We start from the raw sequence: 20,119 nt of genomic DNA on the forward strand, positions 1-20,119 counted from the left end.
CGCGCGCACACACACACACACACACACACACACACACATGCAGATACAGGCACCACTCCCTAGGCCACTGCAGGAGGGCTCTCCACAGCCAGCCAGGGTCCAGATCTCCCACGGTGTCCCCTGTCGGTGGCCTCCATCATCTGGAGGCCACTGGCCCTGCTCTGAGCGTGGTCACTGCCCATGGAGTCAGGACACCCCAGTGGGGCTTCCCTCAGGGCCAGCCCCTGCCTGCCTGGGGACAGGAGTGGCGTCCACCCTGGAAGGCCAGAGGATGGGGGGATGTTGAGGACAGGGGACCCCGTTCTGCATTCATGGGAGCCCTAGTGGTGGAGGGGACAGTGGACCCAGCCCTGGGAGCCTAGCGGAGGCAGAGGGGACAGCACCTCATTATGAGGGAGTGGAGGAGACACTCAACCTTAATCTGGGGGCCAGCAGTTCTTGGGTGGGACGGTCAGGCGGAGCCCATGCTTCTTTCCTGAAGCGCAAAGAAGCTGCGGTGGCTGGGGCAGTGCTCAGGACACAGCAAGGCCTCACCCCTCCCTTGGACCTTCCGACACTGTCATGCAGGAGCTTTGCTAAAATCGCACACTTATCTTACTACTTTTCTTAAAAGGCTCCAGAACCTCTGGGCCAGAGGAAACCCAACCCCTGCGTGCTGGCCGAGTGGGTCAGAGCCTCAGTTTCCCCATCTGGAGACTGAGACCATGGTTGTACCACCCTAGGTGGACAGAGACTGGGTCACCTGGGTAGAGGCAACAATACAGCCGTTGCCCAGTTAACCCCAGGTTGTGGTGGGGAGAAGCAGAGGCCTGAGGGCTGCAGGGGCCACGCCCGTAGAGGGGCACCCACAGGGCCAGGTGAGCAGGACTCTGGCCTGCGCGGGAGGGTGTGCAGGTGCGCGGGGAAGACTCCTTCTGCTCGGCGGCCCAGATGGCGGGCCCTGGGGACCCAAGGTCTCAGCCTTGGAGCCTAAGCCCTGGCAATGGGGCTCCTGAGAGCCTCCTCTGCTCCCGATTCTGGAACCCAGTCTGGTCACAGGCACATACGCATGTACACATGCATGCACACGCAGACACACGCAGACACAGGCAGACACACCAGCTTAGAGAGAAAGGATGCACATTTTCTTGTTTAACAAAATAAATTAAATATACGAAGCTTCAGCTCAAACTCTATATAAAATTACAGAGGTCTGGGGCCGCCACAGGGAGTAGGGTGATGGGTGCCCGGTCCCAGGTGGACATCAGTGTGGCCACAGGGTTAGGCGGGTCCTGGGCCCCAGGAGAGGCCGAATCTCTGTGGCCACGCCCTCCTCTCATCATTATTAATATTATCTTAATTTCTTAAATATAAATATCAAGGGCCCCTTCCCTCTGGCAGTGGGAGGCCGGGTGGGGCAGGAGTCACCCCCAGCCGGCTCCAGCCTCTCTGGGCAGGGCCCTGGACTGCTACATGTGACCCCCCCTGCCCAGGGTACTGGTGGACTCCTGGACACCAGGACAGGTGGTGGCAAAAATAGCCGGGGCAGGGACACAGGCGGGCAGGCGTAGGGAAGGGGTCGGAGTTTTTGGTTCACAAAGCCAGGGTGCCTCTCAGATCTCCTGCCAGGCCGGGGTTGGGGGGTGATCATGGCCTCTGTGAAATCCTTCCCACGGGGCCAAGGGATTCCTTCATGAGCTAGCCCATTGCTACATGCGCACTGCAAATTACAACACAGACCTTCCCAAGGGCTGCTTAGTCTGAGAGTGTGTGTGTGTGTGTGTGTGTGTGTGTGTGTGTGACTCCGTGTGTGTCCAGAGGTATGTCGTGCATGTATGTGCGTCTGTGTGTGTGTGTGCCTCACACGGGGCACCTCTCACCCTCACCTGTGGTCCATCTCCCTCAGTGGCCCTCTCGCCCCAGCCTGGGCCCCCTCCAGCCCATCCCAGGCACCCGGAGCTCTGGTGGGCGGGCATCGGAAAGCTGCACCCTCTAGCACTGGTAGTGGATGTGCTGATGCTGGTGGACCTTGCCCTCCACATGTGAGTGCGTGTGTGAGTGCGTGTGAGTGAGCGTGTCCGTGTAGAGTTTGGGGTAAAGCTTGGGGCCAGCAGCTGAGCCCAGGCCCAGCAGATGCTGAGGGGCTGCCGGGGGCCCGAGGTCCTCACAAAGCCCCACACCAGAGGTGGCGCTGAGGGTGGTGGGGGCGGGCAGGTCCTTGTCCCCGCTGCGGTCACGAGCCGTCACGGGTGCACGGTGTCCCGGCACGGGAGGGGCAGGCGTGGGAGCACACGGCTTCTTCTTGGCCTGGCAGAGCCACAGGAGCACAGTGCCCAGGATGAAAACGGCGCCGGCCGGGATGCCAATGACCACTGGCCACGGGAGGCTAGTGGTCGAGGACGAAGGAGCCACGGGTGGCCCTGGCGGCTTTGGGTCTGCAGGAGAAGAGGGTGGGGAGGGGAACATCACCAGGGATCCGGTTGGGGGTGCCGGCTGGAGGGCTCTGCGGGCGTAGCCCAGGACGGAGGCGGGGTGGGGCAGGAAGGGCGTGGCCCACTCACCAGGAAGCACCGTGAGGAAGGCGCTGCGGAAGCTGTAGCCCATGGTGTTGGCGCCCAGGCAGATGTACATGCCCGCGTCGTCCTGGCGGGCGCGAGTGATGAGCAGCTTGTTGAGGTAGGAGCCGTCGGGCCGCGACCACACGTCGCCCGTGGGCAGCACCACGAACTTCTGGCCGCCCACATCGATGGTGGAGTTATAGCGGCCCTCGGCTCCATACTCCACACGTTTCAGCCACTGGATCACCGGCTTCACGTCGCTGCGCACTTTGCACTGGAAGGACGTTGTGCCCCCAAAGTCCACCGTCGTGTTCACTGGATGTGTGCCCGTGAGGACAGGCTTGGAGCGCGTCCGCTCTGCACAGGGACACGCATTGGGCACGGCCCCCAGGCGCCAGCCCGCCCGCACCCCAGCCCCCGCCCCCGCACTCACGGATCACATCCACCTTGTAGGTGGCGTTGATGGCACCGGCGCGGTTCGACACACGGCAGGTATACTTGCCGCTGTCTTCCGGACGCAGGTTCTTCAGGCTCAGCGTCCACTTCTTCTTCCTGTGCTCTCCAGCCTCGGGGCGCGTCAAGGCCTGGTCATCCTTCATCCACATGATGTCCGGCCGTGGATGCCCGCTGGCGACGCACTTGAGCCGCACGGAGCTGCCCACGGGCCGTGCAATCACCCGGCGCCTCATCTTGGAGGGCTGTGTGAAGCGGGGCCGAGCTGCGGGGGAGGCAGAGAGGTCAGGGGGGCACCAGGGGCCCCACCTGGCTGAAAGAGAGTGGTGACATCTGCCCCCATGCTCACCCCACTGTTTGCTGGCTGGGTCTTCCTGGTCCCCAGGGGAGCCCTCATGCCCCGCACTCTCCCTTCCTGGGCTGGTGTCATCTGCAGAGTGGAAAGCGTATCAGAAGGGCCTCAGCAGCCCCAAGATCCAGGCATGGCTCCCCAGCCCCCACCCCAGCCCCGGGGCTGGTTCCCAGGCCCAGCCTCAGGCCCGGCTGGGGCAGCTCTAGAGACGCCAGCAGGAGGCCATGGGCGCACACCCACATCTCAGAATCCAGAGACAGCTGGGCGAAAGCCACCCACCAGTCCACTCCCTGGGTGCAGGTGACCCCGACAGGCGTGGTGGGATGGAGAGCTGGCTCTCCCACCCTGGCTCCGAGGGGTCTGCAGGGCCTGGGGGAGGTGGGGGCCCAGCTCAGCCGGCAGCTGCAGTAACCCTAGCCCACATCAAGGCGCCGAGGGCCTGGTGAACTGACATGGCCTGCATACCGCCTGGTCATCCTCCCCTCTGAAAGGACGGTGGCGGGGGGGTGGACATCCACAGTACTCCCATTCCACAACCCAGGGAAGGCCTGTGGGGCCTGGCCGGGGGGTGGGGCACACTGAGGAATGCCCCCTCCCCATGACAGCCGCCACCTCCACCGGCCCAGGCCGAGGCCAGGCTTTGAGCCCCGACCCAAGAACCCAGTGGTGGGGGGCACGGGTCAGGCTCCTCCTTTGTGCTGCCAGGGAGCCTGCCTCAAGGGACCCACCCAGAGCCCGTGGCGGGGGAAGCTGGGCGCAGTGCCTAGTACCAGTAAGTGGAGGGTGTGTTGCTAGGGGCACTGCCCAGTCCCCAAGCCCAGACCCCAGAGGCAGAGAACAGAGGCCCTTCGTTCCCAGCGGCTCCTCTGAACTCCGAAACCTGAGCCTCAAAGTCATGGCCGACATCAAGGCTGCCAGCCTGCCTGGCCCGCTGGTCTGCCCTTCAGTGGGACCACCACCTGGGGCCCCCCACATCCACCCCCGCAGCCACCCTGGCCGCCAGGTCAGCAGAACCTTTGGGGAGGAGGGGCCCAGGAGGAAGGGCCCCCTGAGGTGCAGCCTGACAAGGAGGGGCCCACAAAGGGTGGTGTCCTGGGCTCAGAGGAGGCCAGGCTCGGGCAGGATGAGGGTGGGGTGTGTTGGGCGCCACACAGTCCTGCCCCAGCCAGCACTGACCCATCACGATGAGGGTGTAGTTGACGCTGAGGCTGCCGAAGCCATTGGTGGCCTTGCACACGTAGGCGCCGGCGTCCTCCCGCTCCACCTCCTTGACCTTCAGCCCCTGTGGCAGCACTCGGAAGCGGCTCCAGCCGCCATGGACCGTCCGGCCATCCTTGGTCCACATGGTCAGTGGCGGCGGGTCCCCCTCCACAGGGCACTGCAGCCGAACGGTGCGGCCCAGCCGAGCCACCTGCCGTGGGACTACCTTGTCCGCCATCCTTGGGGGGCCTGGAGGGCAGTCAGAGGGCTTGGTCGGGGGAGGGGACTGGCTGGGAGTCGCGGCCAAGGCAGGTGGGGGCATCAGGAGCCCAGGGGAGAGGCTGTCCCTGCCAAGTCCCCACCGAGGAGGCCACCCATATACACCCGTCCTCCTCCCAGACCACAGACGGTGTTCACCCAGGGCACGCTGCATGCCATCGCACGGGAACCAGAATACCCAGGATGCCTGCCCCCCACGAGTGGCCAAGCGAGGGCATCCCCTCACTGCCTCTCTGCAGGCACCCAGTTCGCCTGTGTGTGCACACGCGTGTAACTGCACTGGTGTGTGGTTAGTGTGGCACAGGCGGCCTGTGTCTGGTGGCCCACGTCTGTGCCTATGTGTGGGGGCTACCTCTGCCCAGGTCTGTCTGCCCAGACCCGAGCCTCCCTGCTGCCAGCCAGGCCACACCAGGTGGAGGAGAGTGACCCGAAAGCCCTGGGGTCAGGGGGCAAGCGGCCAGGCACACTGGCCCTAGGTGACCACTGTCTCCCATGGGAGAAGCCCGAGGCCGGGGCTGAGGCCATGGTGCCCTTCACCAGCAGGAAGAAACCCAGCCCCACTTGCCAGCCCGTGTCCAGCCCCATTTTTTTCTGGGGTCAAGTGCAGGGACAGTGGGGATGACCAGGCCTGGAGGGCAGCAGGTGGCTGGCCGGTTGGGAAGGACACTATAGGCCTCAGAAAGGAGTGGAACTATCTCCTGGCCGACCCTCAGCCCCGCCTGCCCGTGGCTCTGAGCCTGGACTGGTCTGCAGTTTCTGGACCATAGGATGACCATGAGTGGTGCCGGGTTCTCACGAGGTCACCCCACCTACTTACTGTCCCTCAGATCAGGAGAGGCAGCCATGGGGGCCTGGCTCCTGGGACCCCACCCACAGCCACTGAAAGAGACATCAACCCCTCACTGCAGCCACCCCAGTCTCGAGGGTCTGCAAACCGCATCCTGGCCACAAGGAGAGCCGAGGCGGTGGCTGCTCTGGGATGCTGTCGCTGCAGGGCCCGAGGGCAGCATGTGTTTTTAATAACCAGCTGGTGTTTCTTCAACACGCAGTTGCCAGCTGGGTCTGCTGCCGCTTTGCAACCGGGGCCCAAAGTGCTCCTGTGGATCCCCCAGAGATGGGGGGCGGCTTTCTGTTCTCACCACGCAGCTCTCAGAGCACAAGCCCCCACAACCTCTGTCTGGGGCACTAGGGCGGGCTGGGGGACATCCCCCTTCGGATGGAGGGAGCTGCCAGCCTAGGGCTCAGCTTCTCCAGGGCCCCAGACGGGGACGCGTGCTGAGTCTCTGATTCCAGGGGACAGGGCTGTGAGAGACATAGGGACATGGGGCACCTTCCCTCTGTGACCTCCCCTCCACACCCTGCCTTTACTTGGGCAGCGCCAGCCTGGCCACACAGCCCCTAGGCAGGCACTCTGGGCTCTGCTCTCCCAGCCAGCCCCCCGTCACCAGCCTTGCTGGCTCTCCTGGAAGGGCTGAGAGCTGCTTCTCACTGGTAACTCGTTTACCTGCAAGGCTCCCCCAGGCGCCCACCCAGCTCACCAGAGGGAGGGGCCACAGGGCCTGCAGACAAGCGGGCCTCCTGAGGCCCCCCGAGTCTTGGTCTCATTCCCAGGCAGACCCTGTCCGCCACCTGTCACTGCCTGAAATTCCACCATTCATGGGGGCCTCCCAAGCTGCAGGACAAAGAGGGCACCCCCACCCCCAGCCCGCCCCGGGCCCTGGGCCTCTAAGGCTGACACCTGGGCGCAAGGCTCACACACAGACAAGCACAAGCACACAGACTCACACATGCACACACACAGACACACGCAACAGCCTGGAAGGCACGTAGGGAGGACAGCATGCCTCCCTGCTGGGCTCTGCCTGTCCCCACCGCATCCTGGGGACACCGCGGAGGGCTGGTCCGACACCCCCATCCCCTGAAGGATCCTGCCTCAGTTTCTCAGTGGAGAAAGGACCAGCCTGACCATGCCGGGGGGGTCACCTCCAGCCCCTCACCCTCTCGCCCTCCTCACCCCTAGACAGGAGAACCTGAGGAGTGGGGGGCACCTACTGGGTGGCAGGGATGTCACCCTTGGTCACTGTGAAGGAGGGACAGGGCTGGCCTGCAGGCAGTAAGGGGGTCAGGCAGCAGCCCAGCCGGAGGCCCCCAGCTGGAGCCAGCCTCACCCTAAAGCACACGGCCCCTGCCCCGCTGCAGCCTGCCCGATACCAGGCCAGGCCCGGCCCCTGCCCCAACCCCTGCCTCTGCAGAGACCCCAGCAGCCTCACCAGCAGGAGGCCTGGCCCCCCAGATTCCTGGGAATTTCAGCCGCCAGCACGGCTGCCACAGCTCTATATTTAGCCTGGGAAACACAAGCCCTGCTGTTCCACCTGGACAGGGCATCCAAGCCACTCAGCCAGGGGGAAACTGAGGCCAGAGTGAAGGCATGGGGGAGGGGCAGCCAGCTTCCCGGGCAGGGCCCTCCACACCCAGCCTCAGCCCCCTCCCTGTGAGCACCTCCTCCAGGAAGCCCCAGCCCAGTGATCACCCTGAGCCACAGGCTACATACAGGGATGGCACCTGGAGAGTGTTGCGAGGCAAACGCAGACTGGGGGTGGGCGGTGGCATCTCACCACAAGGTGGGGGCTGAGCATCAAGGTAACGGGCAGGGAAGGTGCTGCCCTCTCCTTTCCCATCTCCTTCCTCCCCTCCACCCCCCACTGTGAAAACATGGTCAGGAATGGAGGTGCTGGGAGGGGCCAGGGCCTAGCAACAAGGTAGGGGGTGGGGGGCACACATCCAGCAGACGTGGCTGGGCTTCCCAGCTGCCACCCAGAGCTGGCGTCATACCCTGACGCTGTCGTGCAGTCCCCCGGATACACACACCTCGACCGTGGGTGCACACAGACCCCCTTCCGGCCCAGGATGCATCCCGCCTTGGAGCCACCAGGACCCCCACGGCCCCTGCTGGGCCTGCCCTGGCAGAAGCACCATTCTCCCAGGTTCAGTAAAACAAGACCCTGTGGGAACCCCAGCTGACGCCCCTCCTGCCCCAGCGGGCCCAGGGAGGGCGGAGGAGAAGAGGGCTGGAGGGCCGCACGCGAGGTGGGAAGAAGAGACCCCAGCTGTAGCCCACTTTGCGCCCCTGCCCGTGCCCACCCCCACACAGCCTTCACAGGCCCTTGGGGGCCACCCCAGGTTCAGCACCCCACACCTTACTGACCCACGGCCCCTGCCCTGCCTTGGGCACCGTCCTTCGCCCCCCTCTCCTCTCCCAGAGGCAGGGCTCCGGCCATTCCATCTGCATCCGTGCTCCCTGCGTGTTCACGTCTGCCAGGGGCCTGGCCGCGGTGCAGGCATCCCAGGTGTAGGCCTCCACCTCTCCCCACTGCCCAGGGCGTTCAGTGGGCCCTGGCCTGCTGACCCCAAGCTCCCTTTAAGAGGAGCTGGATGAGACACCACCCGTCCCCTGGGCCCATGTGCCAGAGACCAGCAGAGGCACCTGTGGTCTCAGGCCTCATCCCCGGAAGCCACAGACCCAGGTGGGAGTGAAGGTGCAAGAACCACCAGGCCAGCTCATCGGGGCCGCTCTGTCCCCAGGGAGCCTGCAAAACCCCAGACATTACTCCGGGAGGAAGTCTCTGGCGGGGAGGGGGTTGGTGGGCATTAGGTTAACCATGTTGGGACTGGCTCTAGGGTGAGAGCACCGGGCCAGGGGCCACCGTCCTGCGGGGAGGATGGGCTGAGTGAGTAGCATGGGGAGGGGCTCAAAGGGCGCCCGCCAAGCCTGGGCTAGGGAGCTGAGCTGGGAGAGGCAGGTGGGTGCTCTCTTTGGGGTGAAAGGACCGGGCACAGGGGGTGAGCTGGGAAGGCCCAGATGCCGTGACCTGGGGCCAGCACCCGCCAGGAAGGCAAGGTCTGGGGGGAGGGCAGGAACGCCCCCAGAGGGACACAGGTGAGGACCACCACAGGGCTTCCATGGGGCGGAGGATGCAGACTGGCCCAGCGCCGAGCCCCGGGCACACACACTACACACACGTGCATGTGCATAACACCAGCTCCGAGACGCCAGCCGGCCCAGGGCGGCCCCTGGGGGCTGGACCCACAGGACCTGCAGTGGAACTGGTAGGACCCGCAGGACAGGTGGTTGCTCCAGAAACCAGGACATTCTGGGCGTGACAGAGGGACAGCCCGACCCACCGAGCAAGCTGACTGGAGTGTCCCCTCCACCCGCTGCCTGGCCTGAGCACCAGGTGAGCAGACAGGTGGGGGGCCTCCAGGTCTGTTCTCTTCCCAGGAAACCCCACACGGACCTTCAGTGGACCCCCAGTTCAGGGCTCCTCCTCACCATCCCCAGGGCACAAGTAGGGGTGCCGCTCCCCTAGGGGCCCCACGTGAACTCCCAACAGGGGACAGTGACTGGGCAGCACCCAGACCCACTACCGCAGACCCACCCAGGGGCTTAGCTGAATACCACGCCACTCCTATTCCACGTTCAGGTCTCACTAGGTCCACCAGGCTCAACGCTGACCCTCCCCACGCCTGCCACCCACCCCCAGCCCTACAAACATCACTTGCAGAACTGGGGTCCCTGCAGGACTCCCCAGAGAGGCCGAGCCCTGCTCCTAGCTGCCAAAGAACCGAGAAAGCCCTTGTCCACGTGCCAGCGCTAGGCCCGGAGGACGTGGAACACGCCACGGGGCCCAGACCACCCAAGGGCCCCACCCTGAGGGCCCTGATCCAGGTACCAGTCGCCTCAGAAGTGAGAAGGGGATGCCCCTGAGCCTGGAACCCATGGACGTTTCAGCAGAACGGGCTCATGCAGCAGACCACCCAACACAGCCAGCAGCCCAGCCACCAGGAACCCCTAGGCCAGAGAGCCCCCCGCCCCACCTGCTGTCCCTGCTCCACCAGGGCCTCCGACCCTGGGCCCCAGGGCTTCTCGAGGACAGGCCTGAGGGCATGAGGCCCAAGCCAGCCAACTGGCCCAGACTGGCCTCCCCAGCCCTCCAGGGGCACACGCTGTGCTGTGCTGAGCTCCAGAGCCAGCCCCACAGTCCTCCCCAGAGCCCGACAGGCTGCTGCAGGAGGGCAGAGGGCAGCCCGGAAGCCGCCGGCGGTGGCCTCAGGAGAGGAGTGCGCTCGCAGGCCCTGGCTTTTCTGGGGCAGAGTCAAGGGAGCCAGTGGGGTCCCTCCTCCTGCCTGCTGCCCCAGGCCCCGCTGTCCACTCCTCAGCCACTCAGACAGCACACAGCTTGTGTAAATCTCTCACGAAATAAACTCCCCAGCAGGAAGAAAAGCAATCATATTTCCTGCCAAGATGGGAAGCCCGGGGTTCCAGCCGCCTGGGGGCCGGAGCGAATCCAGCGCTTCAGGGATAGCTGCTGGAAGCCCCCACCCTGGGCTGGCTCTCCCCAGAGCGGGGCCAGTCTATGTGGGATGAGGTGTGTGCAGCCCTCCCCCGACGTCCGCCAGCCTCCAGGCCCTGCCCCCAGCCACTTGGTGAGGGCCCAGGGTGTGGATGGAGGCCCCAGCACTCCTCACTGGAGGAGGAAGGCTGGCCGCAATGCTCAGGTGGAAAAGCCCCCAGCCCCTCCTCCCTGCACCCCTCACCCACCAGCCTCTGGGCCCAGCCCTAGCCCTTCCCCACTCAAGGGCCCAGCTCAGCTACACCCGTGTCCCCTGCATGTCCACCCTGGCCAAGGTGAGCTGCCCACGACATCCCCCCAGCTGAAGGTCTTTCCTCCCTTGACCAGAACCCACCTCTCCTTCCAGGCCCATCCTGGCCCCATGAGCCCATGTCTCTCCCCCCACCTCCCTCCAGACATCCCGGACCGTGGACGCTGCGCTGCAGCCCCACCTGAGGGAGCCCAGGACAGCAGCTCCAACTCTCCTTGGGACCCAAGAGGAGCCAGGGGCACCCAGCGTCCACCACTCGGAAGAGCAGGTGATGGGCAGGTAGGGTGGCAGCCCTGGATGGGGCGTCTGTGGAGTCTGGGGACAGGGACCCAGGCATGCTTCCCTTCCACAGGCTGATCTTGCTCACAGAGCTGCCACCTGGACATACCTGGACTGCAGACACCAGATGAGGAACAAGGAGGCCAATGTCGAAGGACACATGGCCAGGGGGTGGCCAGGAGCCAGGATTTGGCCTGTGGGGCCATACCCCGCCTCCCCCAGCACCGTCAGCAGTGCTTGAGCTGGGCCGGCAATGCCGGGGCTGAGGCCGCTGCTGGGGAAAACCCACATCTCCGGGTTGGGGCTGTGGTGCCGGCGGGAGCTGGAGGCCCATGATCCCCGCACAATGGAGAAGGAGCCTGCGGTCATGTTTCCAGGCTCAGCCAAAGGCAACTTTGTTCACGGCTCCCTCCTCCCCCCGGAGGGGACAGTGATTTATTTTCCCTTCCAGGAGTGGGGCCCAAGACAAGACGTAAATGGGGCTGCTGGCCCAAATCCTCACCTCACAGAGCCCGGGCCAGGCTCCCACATGTCCACCTCGGCCCTGGCCACACAATGGCTGTTGCTGCCTGGAGGGCCTAGATGGGAGGGGGTCCCCTGCAGCCTGGCCAGAGGCTGAGGTCAGCCAGCGTACAGGCACAGCACCATAGCCATCCTGCCTGCCACGCGCCTCCCCGCTGAATCACACACACCGCAGACCCTTCCCAACACAGAGGCAGGTGGGCCCTGAGGCTGTGCCATCCTGCTGGAGGCAAGGCGCCTAGGACACCCCGGCCGGGCCCAGGGGACCAGGAAGGGGCCTTCAGGGCTGGCGGCTCAGAGACCATCCTGAGAAAAGTTCAAACGTGGCACTTCTCAGAAGACCCTGTAACAATGTCTTCCAAAGTTATCTGTAAAAGGTATGTCGTTCTGAACCTCTCATGTTCCCACTGTGAGAAATAAAACGGAAACGAAGAAAGCCGAATTCTATCTTTTTCCAAATTTGAAAAAAAAAAAAAAGTTTAAGACAAACTCACCAAGATTGTGAAACTTTGGGAAAAGGGGAACTTTAAAAATATGATTTGCGTCTAGAAATGTGTCGATTCTAGAAATTGTGACACCATGGGGAAAATGGCTTTCGAAAAACCACCGAACGAACTCTCTCTGCGCTGCTTCACCAGCCTGAAGGTCCACACTCAGCCTGAACACCCACCAAGGAGGGGGGGCGTCTGAAACGGCTCCACCTTCAAGTCCAGGCCTGGAGGAGAAGCCAGCACAATTCAGGAAGAGCACACCCCCCAAAGCCACAGAGGCCCTTACCCTTGGAAAGCAGCTAAGCTCCCACCTCCTTACTGCTGCCAGGGCCCTCACCATGCAGCCCCAAGGCCTCAGCCAGGGGGCACAGAGCAGGGTTTGGCCCCTCTGAGGACCCTCGGCACCAAGGCGGGCCCGACTGTCCACTGCCATCCACTGCTCCATCTCAGGCTTCAGCCAATGACCAGGCCAGAACAGTGGCTCCCAGAGCCTCCCTGGCCGAGTGGCCAGAGGACAGGCAGGTGCGGGGATTGGGGAGTCCAAGCAGATAAAACAGGAATCAGAGTCCAGGCCGCTGGCCACCGGGGGGGGGCCTTACTGGGCATGACCTGAGTGTCCGCAGTGCCCTGGACGCTGCCCGTCCCAGCCACGCCTGGGCAGCCCCCACCCTCAAGCCAGCCAGCCAGTCCCCGGCGGGGCTGGCGGGGGGGTACTGTGGCATGAGGCCCACCTGGGCCGCCGCCCGCCACCCCACACCCGAACATGGCCATATAAGGCCAGGTTGGGTTCAGTGCGCCTGCTGGGCGGCGGGGGAGGGGTGCGAAACCTCTAAGGACTGGTGGACAGGGCAGGGACGATCCTGAGTGGTCAACACACCCAAAGGGCTGGCCCGGCCACAGGGCCCGCCTAGCTGAGGGAGGCCAGCACTGAACATGGCGGTGGGAGTCTGCGGACACGCATCACCCATCACCCATCAGCTGAGGATGCCCCTTGCTGGGGCTGGGTGCAGGGGCAGGGGTCCCTCCAGAGGCATCCGAGCCTGCCCACTTGCACAGCAGGCGTGTGTGCCCACGTCCAGGCCCTGGCATGGCACACACCGCGAGACAGTGTCTAGGCTAAAGTAGGTGGTCTCAGGGTCTGCCTTAAGACAGGCTCCCACCTGACACTGCAGTGACCCCTCGTGCTGGGTACTCAGCTCCCCAGCCCTCACCCTGTGCCTTCCTAGAGAGGGGCATTCTTAGGGCACAGAGATGGTTCGTGAGTCTCAGACACCAAGAATATTCCCACTGTCCTCACCCCCAACCCTGGTCACCATGGGGGGTCCCTGCAGGTTACCAGAGGCCTAATTTGGCCCACTGGGGGCTAAACAGCTCATCCCCCAAGAGCTGAAGGTCAGCAGCTGCCCTCAGCTGTAGGCATGTGTGTGTGGCCATGTGAGTCCTGAGGAGAACTGGGGCCAGAGCCCACCCTGCCAGCAAGCATGGGGCCCCACACATGAGCTTGGGGGTTCCCTGAAGGTGAGTGGGAACCCTGTGGGTGAGCTGGGGACACCCCATAGATGAGGAGAGCCCACGGGTGAGCTGGGGTGCCCAGTGTGTGAGCTGTGGGTGAGATGGGCCCACGGGTGAGGGGGGCCCACAAGTGAGCTGGGGTGCCTTAAGGGTGAGGGGCGCTCGGCCAGTGAGGAGCCAAACTGCGAGGGGCCGAACAGCCCGGGGCTGGCAGGGGCGGGGCACAAACACGCGCGCCAGGCGGGCACTGTGGCAGGGTTCAGGGCCGGAGGGAAAGGGGCGGCGCTGGCAGAGGCCGGGGCGCCGGGCTGGGCGCCAGGACTCACCTCGGGCGGCGGCGGCCGGCGGGAGGGCCCCCAGTAGCATAGGCAGCGGCAGCAGCAGCAGCAACGCGGGGCTCGGCGTCATCTCGGCCTGTGCGGACCTGGGAGTATTCAGAGGCCGGTCACTGGCGTGGGGATGGGGGTCTCCATGCACCTCACACCCCGGCCTAGGGCCCGGGAGCCGCTAGCACTCCAGCCCTGGGCCGCGGGGATAGGGGTGCGGGCCGCCCCGCCTTCCCTCGGGCGCTCCGGGCAGAGGAAGCAGCGGCGGGGGAACCGTGGGTATCAAAGGCAGACAAAGGGTTTACACTAATTACCGGCCTCCTTCGCCCCCCCTCCAAACACCGTCTGGATTCCTGGCGCTTGTAACTCGGGCCCTGCCCGCGGGACACACAACACCGGCGGCCCCGAAGATAATCGCCTGCGCCATTAGCGGACAAATTTGCGCTGGGGGGGGGGGCACGTGGGGTGCAGGGGCGGGGGCGGGGCGCAGGCAGGACCGCGGGCCCGGCGGGAGCTGCGGCGCGTGCCGGTGCCGGCGGTCCCCTACCGCGGAGCAGGGACCTGGGCGCTCCCGGCCCCCGCCTCCGCCCCTGGCCCCGGCACCGGCCCCGGCCCCCGTCCCTCCCCTCCCAGTCTGCCCCCAGGATCGCCGGCGCGCGCGGAGGGGCTCACCTCGGCGGGACTCGCGGGCGGCGGGGCTCAGGGCCGGGCCCGCGGGGCGCGCTGCGAGGTCATCGCCGCCCCGGGCGCCGCACCCCGCCGCCCCGCGCCCCCGGGCCCGGCCTCGGGACGGGACGGCGCTACCTGGGCGCGGGCGGCTCGGGCCGGGGCCGGGGCCGGGACCAGGGGCTGGGGCCGGGGCCGTGGGCAGGGCGGGCGGCGGGGTCGGTCCAGGGGCCGGGGTCCCGGGGCGGCGGGGCGAGGGGCCCGGGGCGCCGCGCCGCGAGGCGTCCTTCCCTGCGGGGCTTTGTCAACTCTCCCGGAGCGAGCGCCGAGCCCGCCGCGCGCCCCGCCCCGACACAACTTCCCGCCAATCGGTGCGCCGCGGCTGCCGAGCCCCGCCCCAAACCCCGCCCCAAGCCCCGCCCGTATCCCCTCCCCGCGCCCAAACTTTCCACCAATCCACGCGCGCGCCTGCCCCTCCCGCCTGGCTCCTGGCCTTAACCCTCGCGGTGCGGGCGGCCAGCGGGCGGGGCGGCTCCCCGCGGCGAGGCCCCGCCCCCGCGCCGCCCCTGCCAGCCCCAGGCCCAGCCACGCCCCAACACGGCCCGCCACGCCACGGCCCTGGCCCGCCTCTGGCCCCGCCTAACACACCTCGCCCGTCTGGCCACGCCCCCAGGCCATCCGCCCCGCCCTGCCCCGGCCCAGCCCCGCCTCGCGCACCTCCACGTCCTGCGGCGCCCACCTCACACCTGTACCCATTAGCGCCCGTGTCAGAGCCCCCAACCTCAGGCCACCAACACTCTCCGCACCTCCAGACCTGGCCCTGATTGAGCCCACGGTCATCTATCCTCTAGCCAGCCTCGATCCCAGCTGGGCGGTCAGGGCCTGGAGGTCTGAGCCCCAGGGAGTCGTTGGGAGCAGAGAGGAGATCCAAGACTCCTCTCCGGCACCAAGCCATTCCAGGGAAGGGTCAGGTCTTGGGTGATGTGGGGCACAGAGGTCCTGCCCTGGCGCCCGGCTTACCTGATCCCCTTGACGGGGGTAGGGGGGAGGTATGTTCCCACCTCCCACCTAGCGGCTTCCCGCCTCTCACCCACTAGTGATAGGAACACAAGGACATTAATAATCATTATAAATAGAGAACACCACACACAGTGCCGCCTTTAACCCTCACAACCAGGCAAGTATCTTGCTGTCACCTGTGCAGAGAAGAAATGCAGGCACAGAGAAGGTTGGCAACTTACCCAAGATTTCCCAGCCAGCACTTGGCATGTCTAGGACTGGAACCACGCGCTGTGGAGTCCAGCTCCACTGTGGACCCTTCTCTACACTGCCTCACTGCCCTCCCTTTCCTGGTCAGTCACGTGCACCCACTGGCTCTCCTGCCTCCCCAACTGCCATCCCTCAGGGTCTCTCTGACCATCCCCCATCCTCTCTGGCCTAAATGAGTGGTCCAGGTACTCCCTTGCTCTCCCTGCACTGTCACTTCACTGGAATGGACAATTGCCATTTTAAAACACAATCCTGACTCTTCTGGCTCCCCACTGCCCTCAATACAAACCCCACGGTTTTCTGCACACCTGGGTCCTGCCCTTGTCCCACTCCCTACCTCAAGTCTGGCCCATTCCAGCCCCCACCCCACCTGCAACCTGCAGCACACCCAGCCCCACTCCCACCCTGCAGCACCCCAACCCCACTCCCACCCTGCAGCACCCCCCATCCCCTCTGGGCTCTGCCCAAGCTATTCCCTTGGGAACTGTGCCTGGAAGAACCTCTGTCCTCTCAGGAGTTCCCTCTTCCAGGGAAAACTGAAACTGGTGAGGTGTTGCAGGTACAGGTCCCCAGGCAGAGGAGAGCTGGGTGAGGGAGTGCCAGCCATCAGGGTTTAGGGCCCATCGAAGCCCCAGCTGCTTACCCTTCCCAAGCCAGTGAGAAGGCATGTTTCCAAATCCTGTGTCTGGGCCGGTGTGGGCACCTGGTGGGTGGATGGTGGTGGGCCCATCTCTGTCCTGCCTACGTCTGGGTGAAGGCCCAGAGGCAGACCTGAGCAGCCTCCTGTGCTTGCAGTCAGGCTCCGCGGGTGAGGAAGCCAGGAGAGCCGGTTCCTGAGCCCATCTGCGGCCGGTGCAGCCAGCGCTGGGGGTCACAGACACGCGCTTCAGGACAGAATGGGTAGAGAGGTCCAGGGCTAGTACGAAGGCTGCCTGGGACTTTGCAGGCAGGTTTGTGGGAGAAACCACCATAGCGTGAAGAGCTCGGACAGGTGAGTTAGGCTGCCAGTGGCAGGTGTGTGAAAAGCTGGCTCTGAAGCAAGGAGGGGTGGGGGTGGGGGTTGTCAGAGGCAGGAAGCGAGCTAGAGCAAGGCAGTCCAGTGCCCGGGTGGGGGATACGGTGAGTGGTAGGGAGGGGCCATGGCCAGGTGAGCGGCCCCAGGTGGCAGTGGCAGTCCAGGCAGGTGGGCGAGGGGGCATGGCCCACACCTTAGGTGTGTGAGCAGGAAAGGACGCGTCCTGGGCGGGGCCCACCTCCCTATGCGGGGACTCGCTGCCCCCTGGCGGAGGCGCGGGGCATGGCGGTCCCTGAGGGTGGCCGGCTCTTTTCCCAGAGCCTTGCCAGCCTCCCACACCTCCAAGGCTGCTTCCTCCATGAAGCTCTCCAACCAGCAGGCTCCCCCTTCCCCTTCATGACAATGCTCCAGGAATAGGAACTGGTTCAAATACTGCCCTTTTAAAACTGAGACTTGGGCCATTAGCTGACCTCCTGGTCTCGGTTCCCATCTGCAACCTGATCTCACAGAACCCCTGCGGGGATTCCAGAGTCTCTGTCTCCCACCTGGGCTGCACAATGAGCCCGAGAAGAGGTATTCATCTGCCCTCCACGTGGTCATCGTTCAACCATGACACGCTGACCCTGGCTCTGTGCCAGGCTCTTCAAGAGGCTGGACCTGCGAGGTTCCACAAGGAAAGCATGTCCCCAGCCCTCACAGAGAGGGCATCTTGGTGGCAGGTGTAGGGACTGAGAGGAACACGTCTGACGATGAGAAGTGCTGGCAGGGAACTGAAGCCCCAGCTCCAGATGAAGTGGCAGGCACCAGTTTACATGCTCTCCACATGTATAAAAAAATCAGAGATAAACTATATGAAAAACAGCACCCAAGACTGGACATCATGCAACAGGAGACAGTGGTCCTTGTGGGACAGGAAACAAATGAAGGGGGCCTTATGCTTGTCCCCACTCCCTGCCTTCCAGGGTGCAGTGCCGGGAGTGGGGACCCAGGCAGAGTCCAGAGGGAGGGGGAGTCCTGGCAGGGGAAGGTAGCCAGGGTTCATAGGACAGAGTCCTGGAGAGGAAAGAGCTGTGTGGAGAAGGAGCCCCAGAGACCAGCAGAGGGTCCCTCATCCTCAAGGCTTCAGCTGACTACAGATCAGTCCAAGAGTGAAAAGGAACCACCCAAGGATGGGGAAGAACCACCCAGAAGGATGGGAGTCCACAGGGCAGGAAAGATGTCTGCATCCAACAGTCAGTATTGAGAACCTAGTCATTCAAGGGGCATTGATTAGAGTACAAAGAAGGGTCTTGCCTCAGTAGAAGGGAAAAATCAACTCTAGACTCAATGCATTTCTTGTCCGGCTCAGCAAAGCTTAAAAACAAGACCTAAAGGACCATACTGTTTGCAAGTCACTTAACTGCATCCCAGAAACAAACGCAAGACTATTTATAGGAACACAAAACTATCCAGCACCCAATAAGGCAGAACACACAATGTCTGACATCCAACCAAAAATCCCCAGGCATGAAGAGAAGCAGGAAATTAAAACCAGTACAGAGGGGAAAACAGTCAGGGAGAACCCAGAAATGATGAAAATGATGAGATTAGCAGATGAGAACACCAACACATTTACTGTCTTCTGTTTGTCCAAGGTGTCAGAGCAAAGACTGAGCATATTAAGGAGAGACAGGGAAGACTTTTTAAAACCCCCAACTGAACGTGCAGGGATGAGAATTACAATGTCTGAGATAAAGACACTAGGGTCAATAGAACACTGGGAAAGAAAAGACTGATCTTGAAGACCGAGCAAGAGGAACTGTCCAAGGAAACAAAGAGAAAAAAGACTGAAAAAATGAACAAACCATGAGTGAGTCCTAGGACAACATCACGTAGTGAAATGCACGTGGAACTGGAGCCCCACGGGAAAGGAGACAGGGTGGAAAAGAAAATATTTTAAGAAAAAGTGGCCACAATTTTTCAAAATGTGATAAAAGACATAAACTCACAGTTTCCAAAAGCTCAAGAAAATGTAACCACAAGAATCAGGAAGAAAACTTCCTGAGGAGCGTCCTTCTCAGAGTCTCAGAGCACTGAGAGCCAGCTATAACCCTCCTTGGGGTGCTGAGGGCCAGCCGTAACCCTCCTCGGGGCGCTGAGGGCCAGCCGTAGCCCTTCTCGGGGCGCTGAGGGCCAGCTATAGAGAGAGTAACTGAGATGCTCCCAGAGAAAAAGCCACATTTTTATACAGAAACAAACAAACAAACAAAGGATGTTTTGTTGATGTCTTGGATGAAAACAATGCACGCAAGAAGACAGTAGAGCAATATCTTTAAAATTCAAGGAAAGGGAGCCCATCAACCTGCATTCTCTACGAGCAACAGTGTCTTTTGAAACCAAAGGTGAAACAAGGAATTTTTCAAACAGAAGAAACTGGAAGAATTCATCACCAGCAGATCTACACCACAAGAAATGTTAAAGGACATCATCCAAGCAGAGGAAGGTGGGGCCAGAGGAAAGCCAGATGCCACCCAGAGACAAGAAGGGTCCCAGACAGGGAAACTGCAGGGAATGCTTTTCTTATGATTTAAGTCTCTTTAAAATACACTCATCTGCTTAAAGCAGAAAGAACAGCGGTGTATTGTGTGATTGACAGCATATGAAAAATGAACATGTATGATCACAGGAGCACAAAGGCTGGGAGAAGATGAGAAATGGGTTTGTAAGGTCCTCTGACTACATGTGAGCTGGTATGATCTCACTCACCAGCAGACATTGACAAGTGAAAATGGATGGCATAAATCCTAACACAACCACTAAAATAAACTAGCAAAGAATAACAACTAAGAATGTAATAGAAGAGACAGAGGGAGTAATTTTAAAAATAATAATAATCCAAAAGAAAACAGAAAAAAAGGGAGAAAACAGATGAGACAAATACAAGATAAATAGCAAGAAGGTAGATTTAAACCCAATCATATCAATAATCACACTAAATGTAAATGATCCAAGCATCCCAATTGAAAGGCAGAGAGGTTACCTGACAGGGTTAAAAAAAAAAAAAAAAAGCAAGATTCAACTATAAGCCATCTACAAAGACTTCAAATATAGATACAAACAGGTTAAAAGTTAAAGAGTAGAAAAAGAAAAATTGGCGAGCACTAATCAGAACTCTGCAGTGGCGGCGCTAACATCAGACAGTCGATTTCAGAGCAAGAATGTGATCAGAGATAAACACGGTCTTTTCATAACGAACTGTTCTGAAATCATGAAAAAATGAAACAACCCAAAATGTACATGCACCTGACAACAGCAGACAGGAATCCATGAAGCAGGAACTGACCAGGGAGAAACGAGAAAATCCACAATCGTACTCAGAGATTTCAACACTCCTCTCCCAACTCTTGATTCAATAGGTAGACAGAGACTCATCAGGAATACAGAAAACTTGAACAACACTATCAGCTAAATGGGCCTAATGGATATTTATAGAACAGGCAAACATTTTCTGAGCCACAAGTGGCAGTATATTTAAAATAATTCAAATCATACAAAGAATGTTGTCTGACCACATTGGA

At 62.0% G+C, this 20,119-nt stretch overlaps 1 protein-coding gene and 1 long non-coding RNA gene across 3 annotated transcripts; both read right to left on the reverse strand.

Annotated features, from left to right (window-relative positions):
* Positions 1–1,102: 1,102 nt before the first annotated feature.
* On the reverse strand, positions 1,103–14,372 carry FGFRL1 (fibroblast growth factor receptor like 1). 2 transcript variants are annotated; one of them, XM_031439515.2, is made up of 7 exons: positions 14,285–14,372; positions 13,613–13,710; positions 4,519–4,791; positions 3,340–3,420; positions 2,971–3,255; positions 2,541–2,894; positions 1,103–2,414 (listed from the first exon to the last, which is right to left on the reverse strand). In XM_031439515.2, exons 2-7 carry the CDS (start codon positions 13,692–13,694, stop codon positions 1,972–1,974), a joined length of 1,518 nt encoding a protein of 505 aa, XP_031295375.2. In that variant the 5' UTR covers positions 13,695–13,710; positions 14,285–14,372; the 3' UTR covers positions 1,103–1,971. The 2 variants fall into 2 exon arrangements, with proteins under 2 accessions (XP_031295375.2, XP_064345051.1); XM_064488981.1 differs by lacking the exon at positions 14,285–14,372 and adding an exon at positions 13,927–14,027.
* Positions 11,717–13,598, reverse strand: LOC116148922 (uncharacterized). Its single transcript, XR_004132512.2, has 2 exons — positions 12,112–13,598; positions 11,717–11,998 (listed from the first exon to the last, which is right to left on the reverse strand). It is a non-coding gene; the product is annotated as an uncharacterized LOC116148922 (long non-coding RNA).
* Positions 14,373–20,119: the final 5,747 nt, after the last annotated feature.

This window comes from Camelus dromedarius, chromosome 1 (assembly GCF_036321535.1).
Source record: "Camelus dromedarius isolate mCamDro1 chromosome 1, mCamDro1.pat, whole genome shotgun sequence".
NCBI classification, from domain to species: domain Eukaryota; kingdom Metazoa; phylum Chordata; class Mammalia; order Artiodactyla; family Camelidae; genus Camelus; species Camelus dromedarius.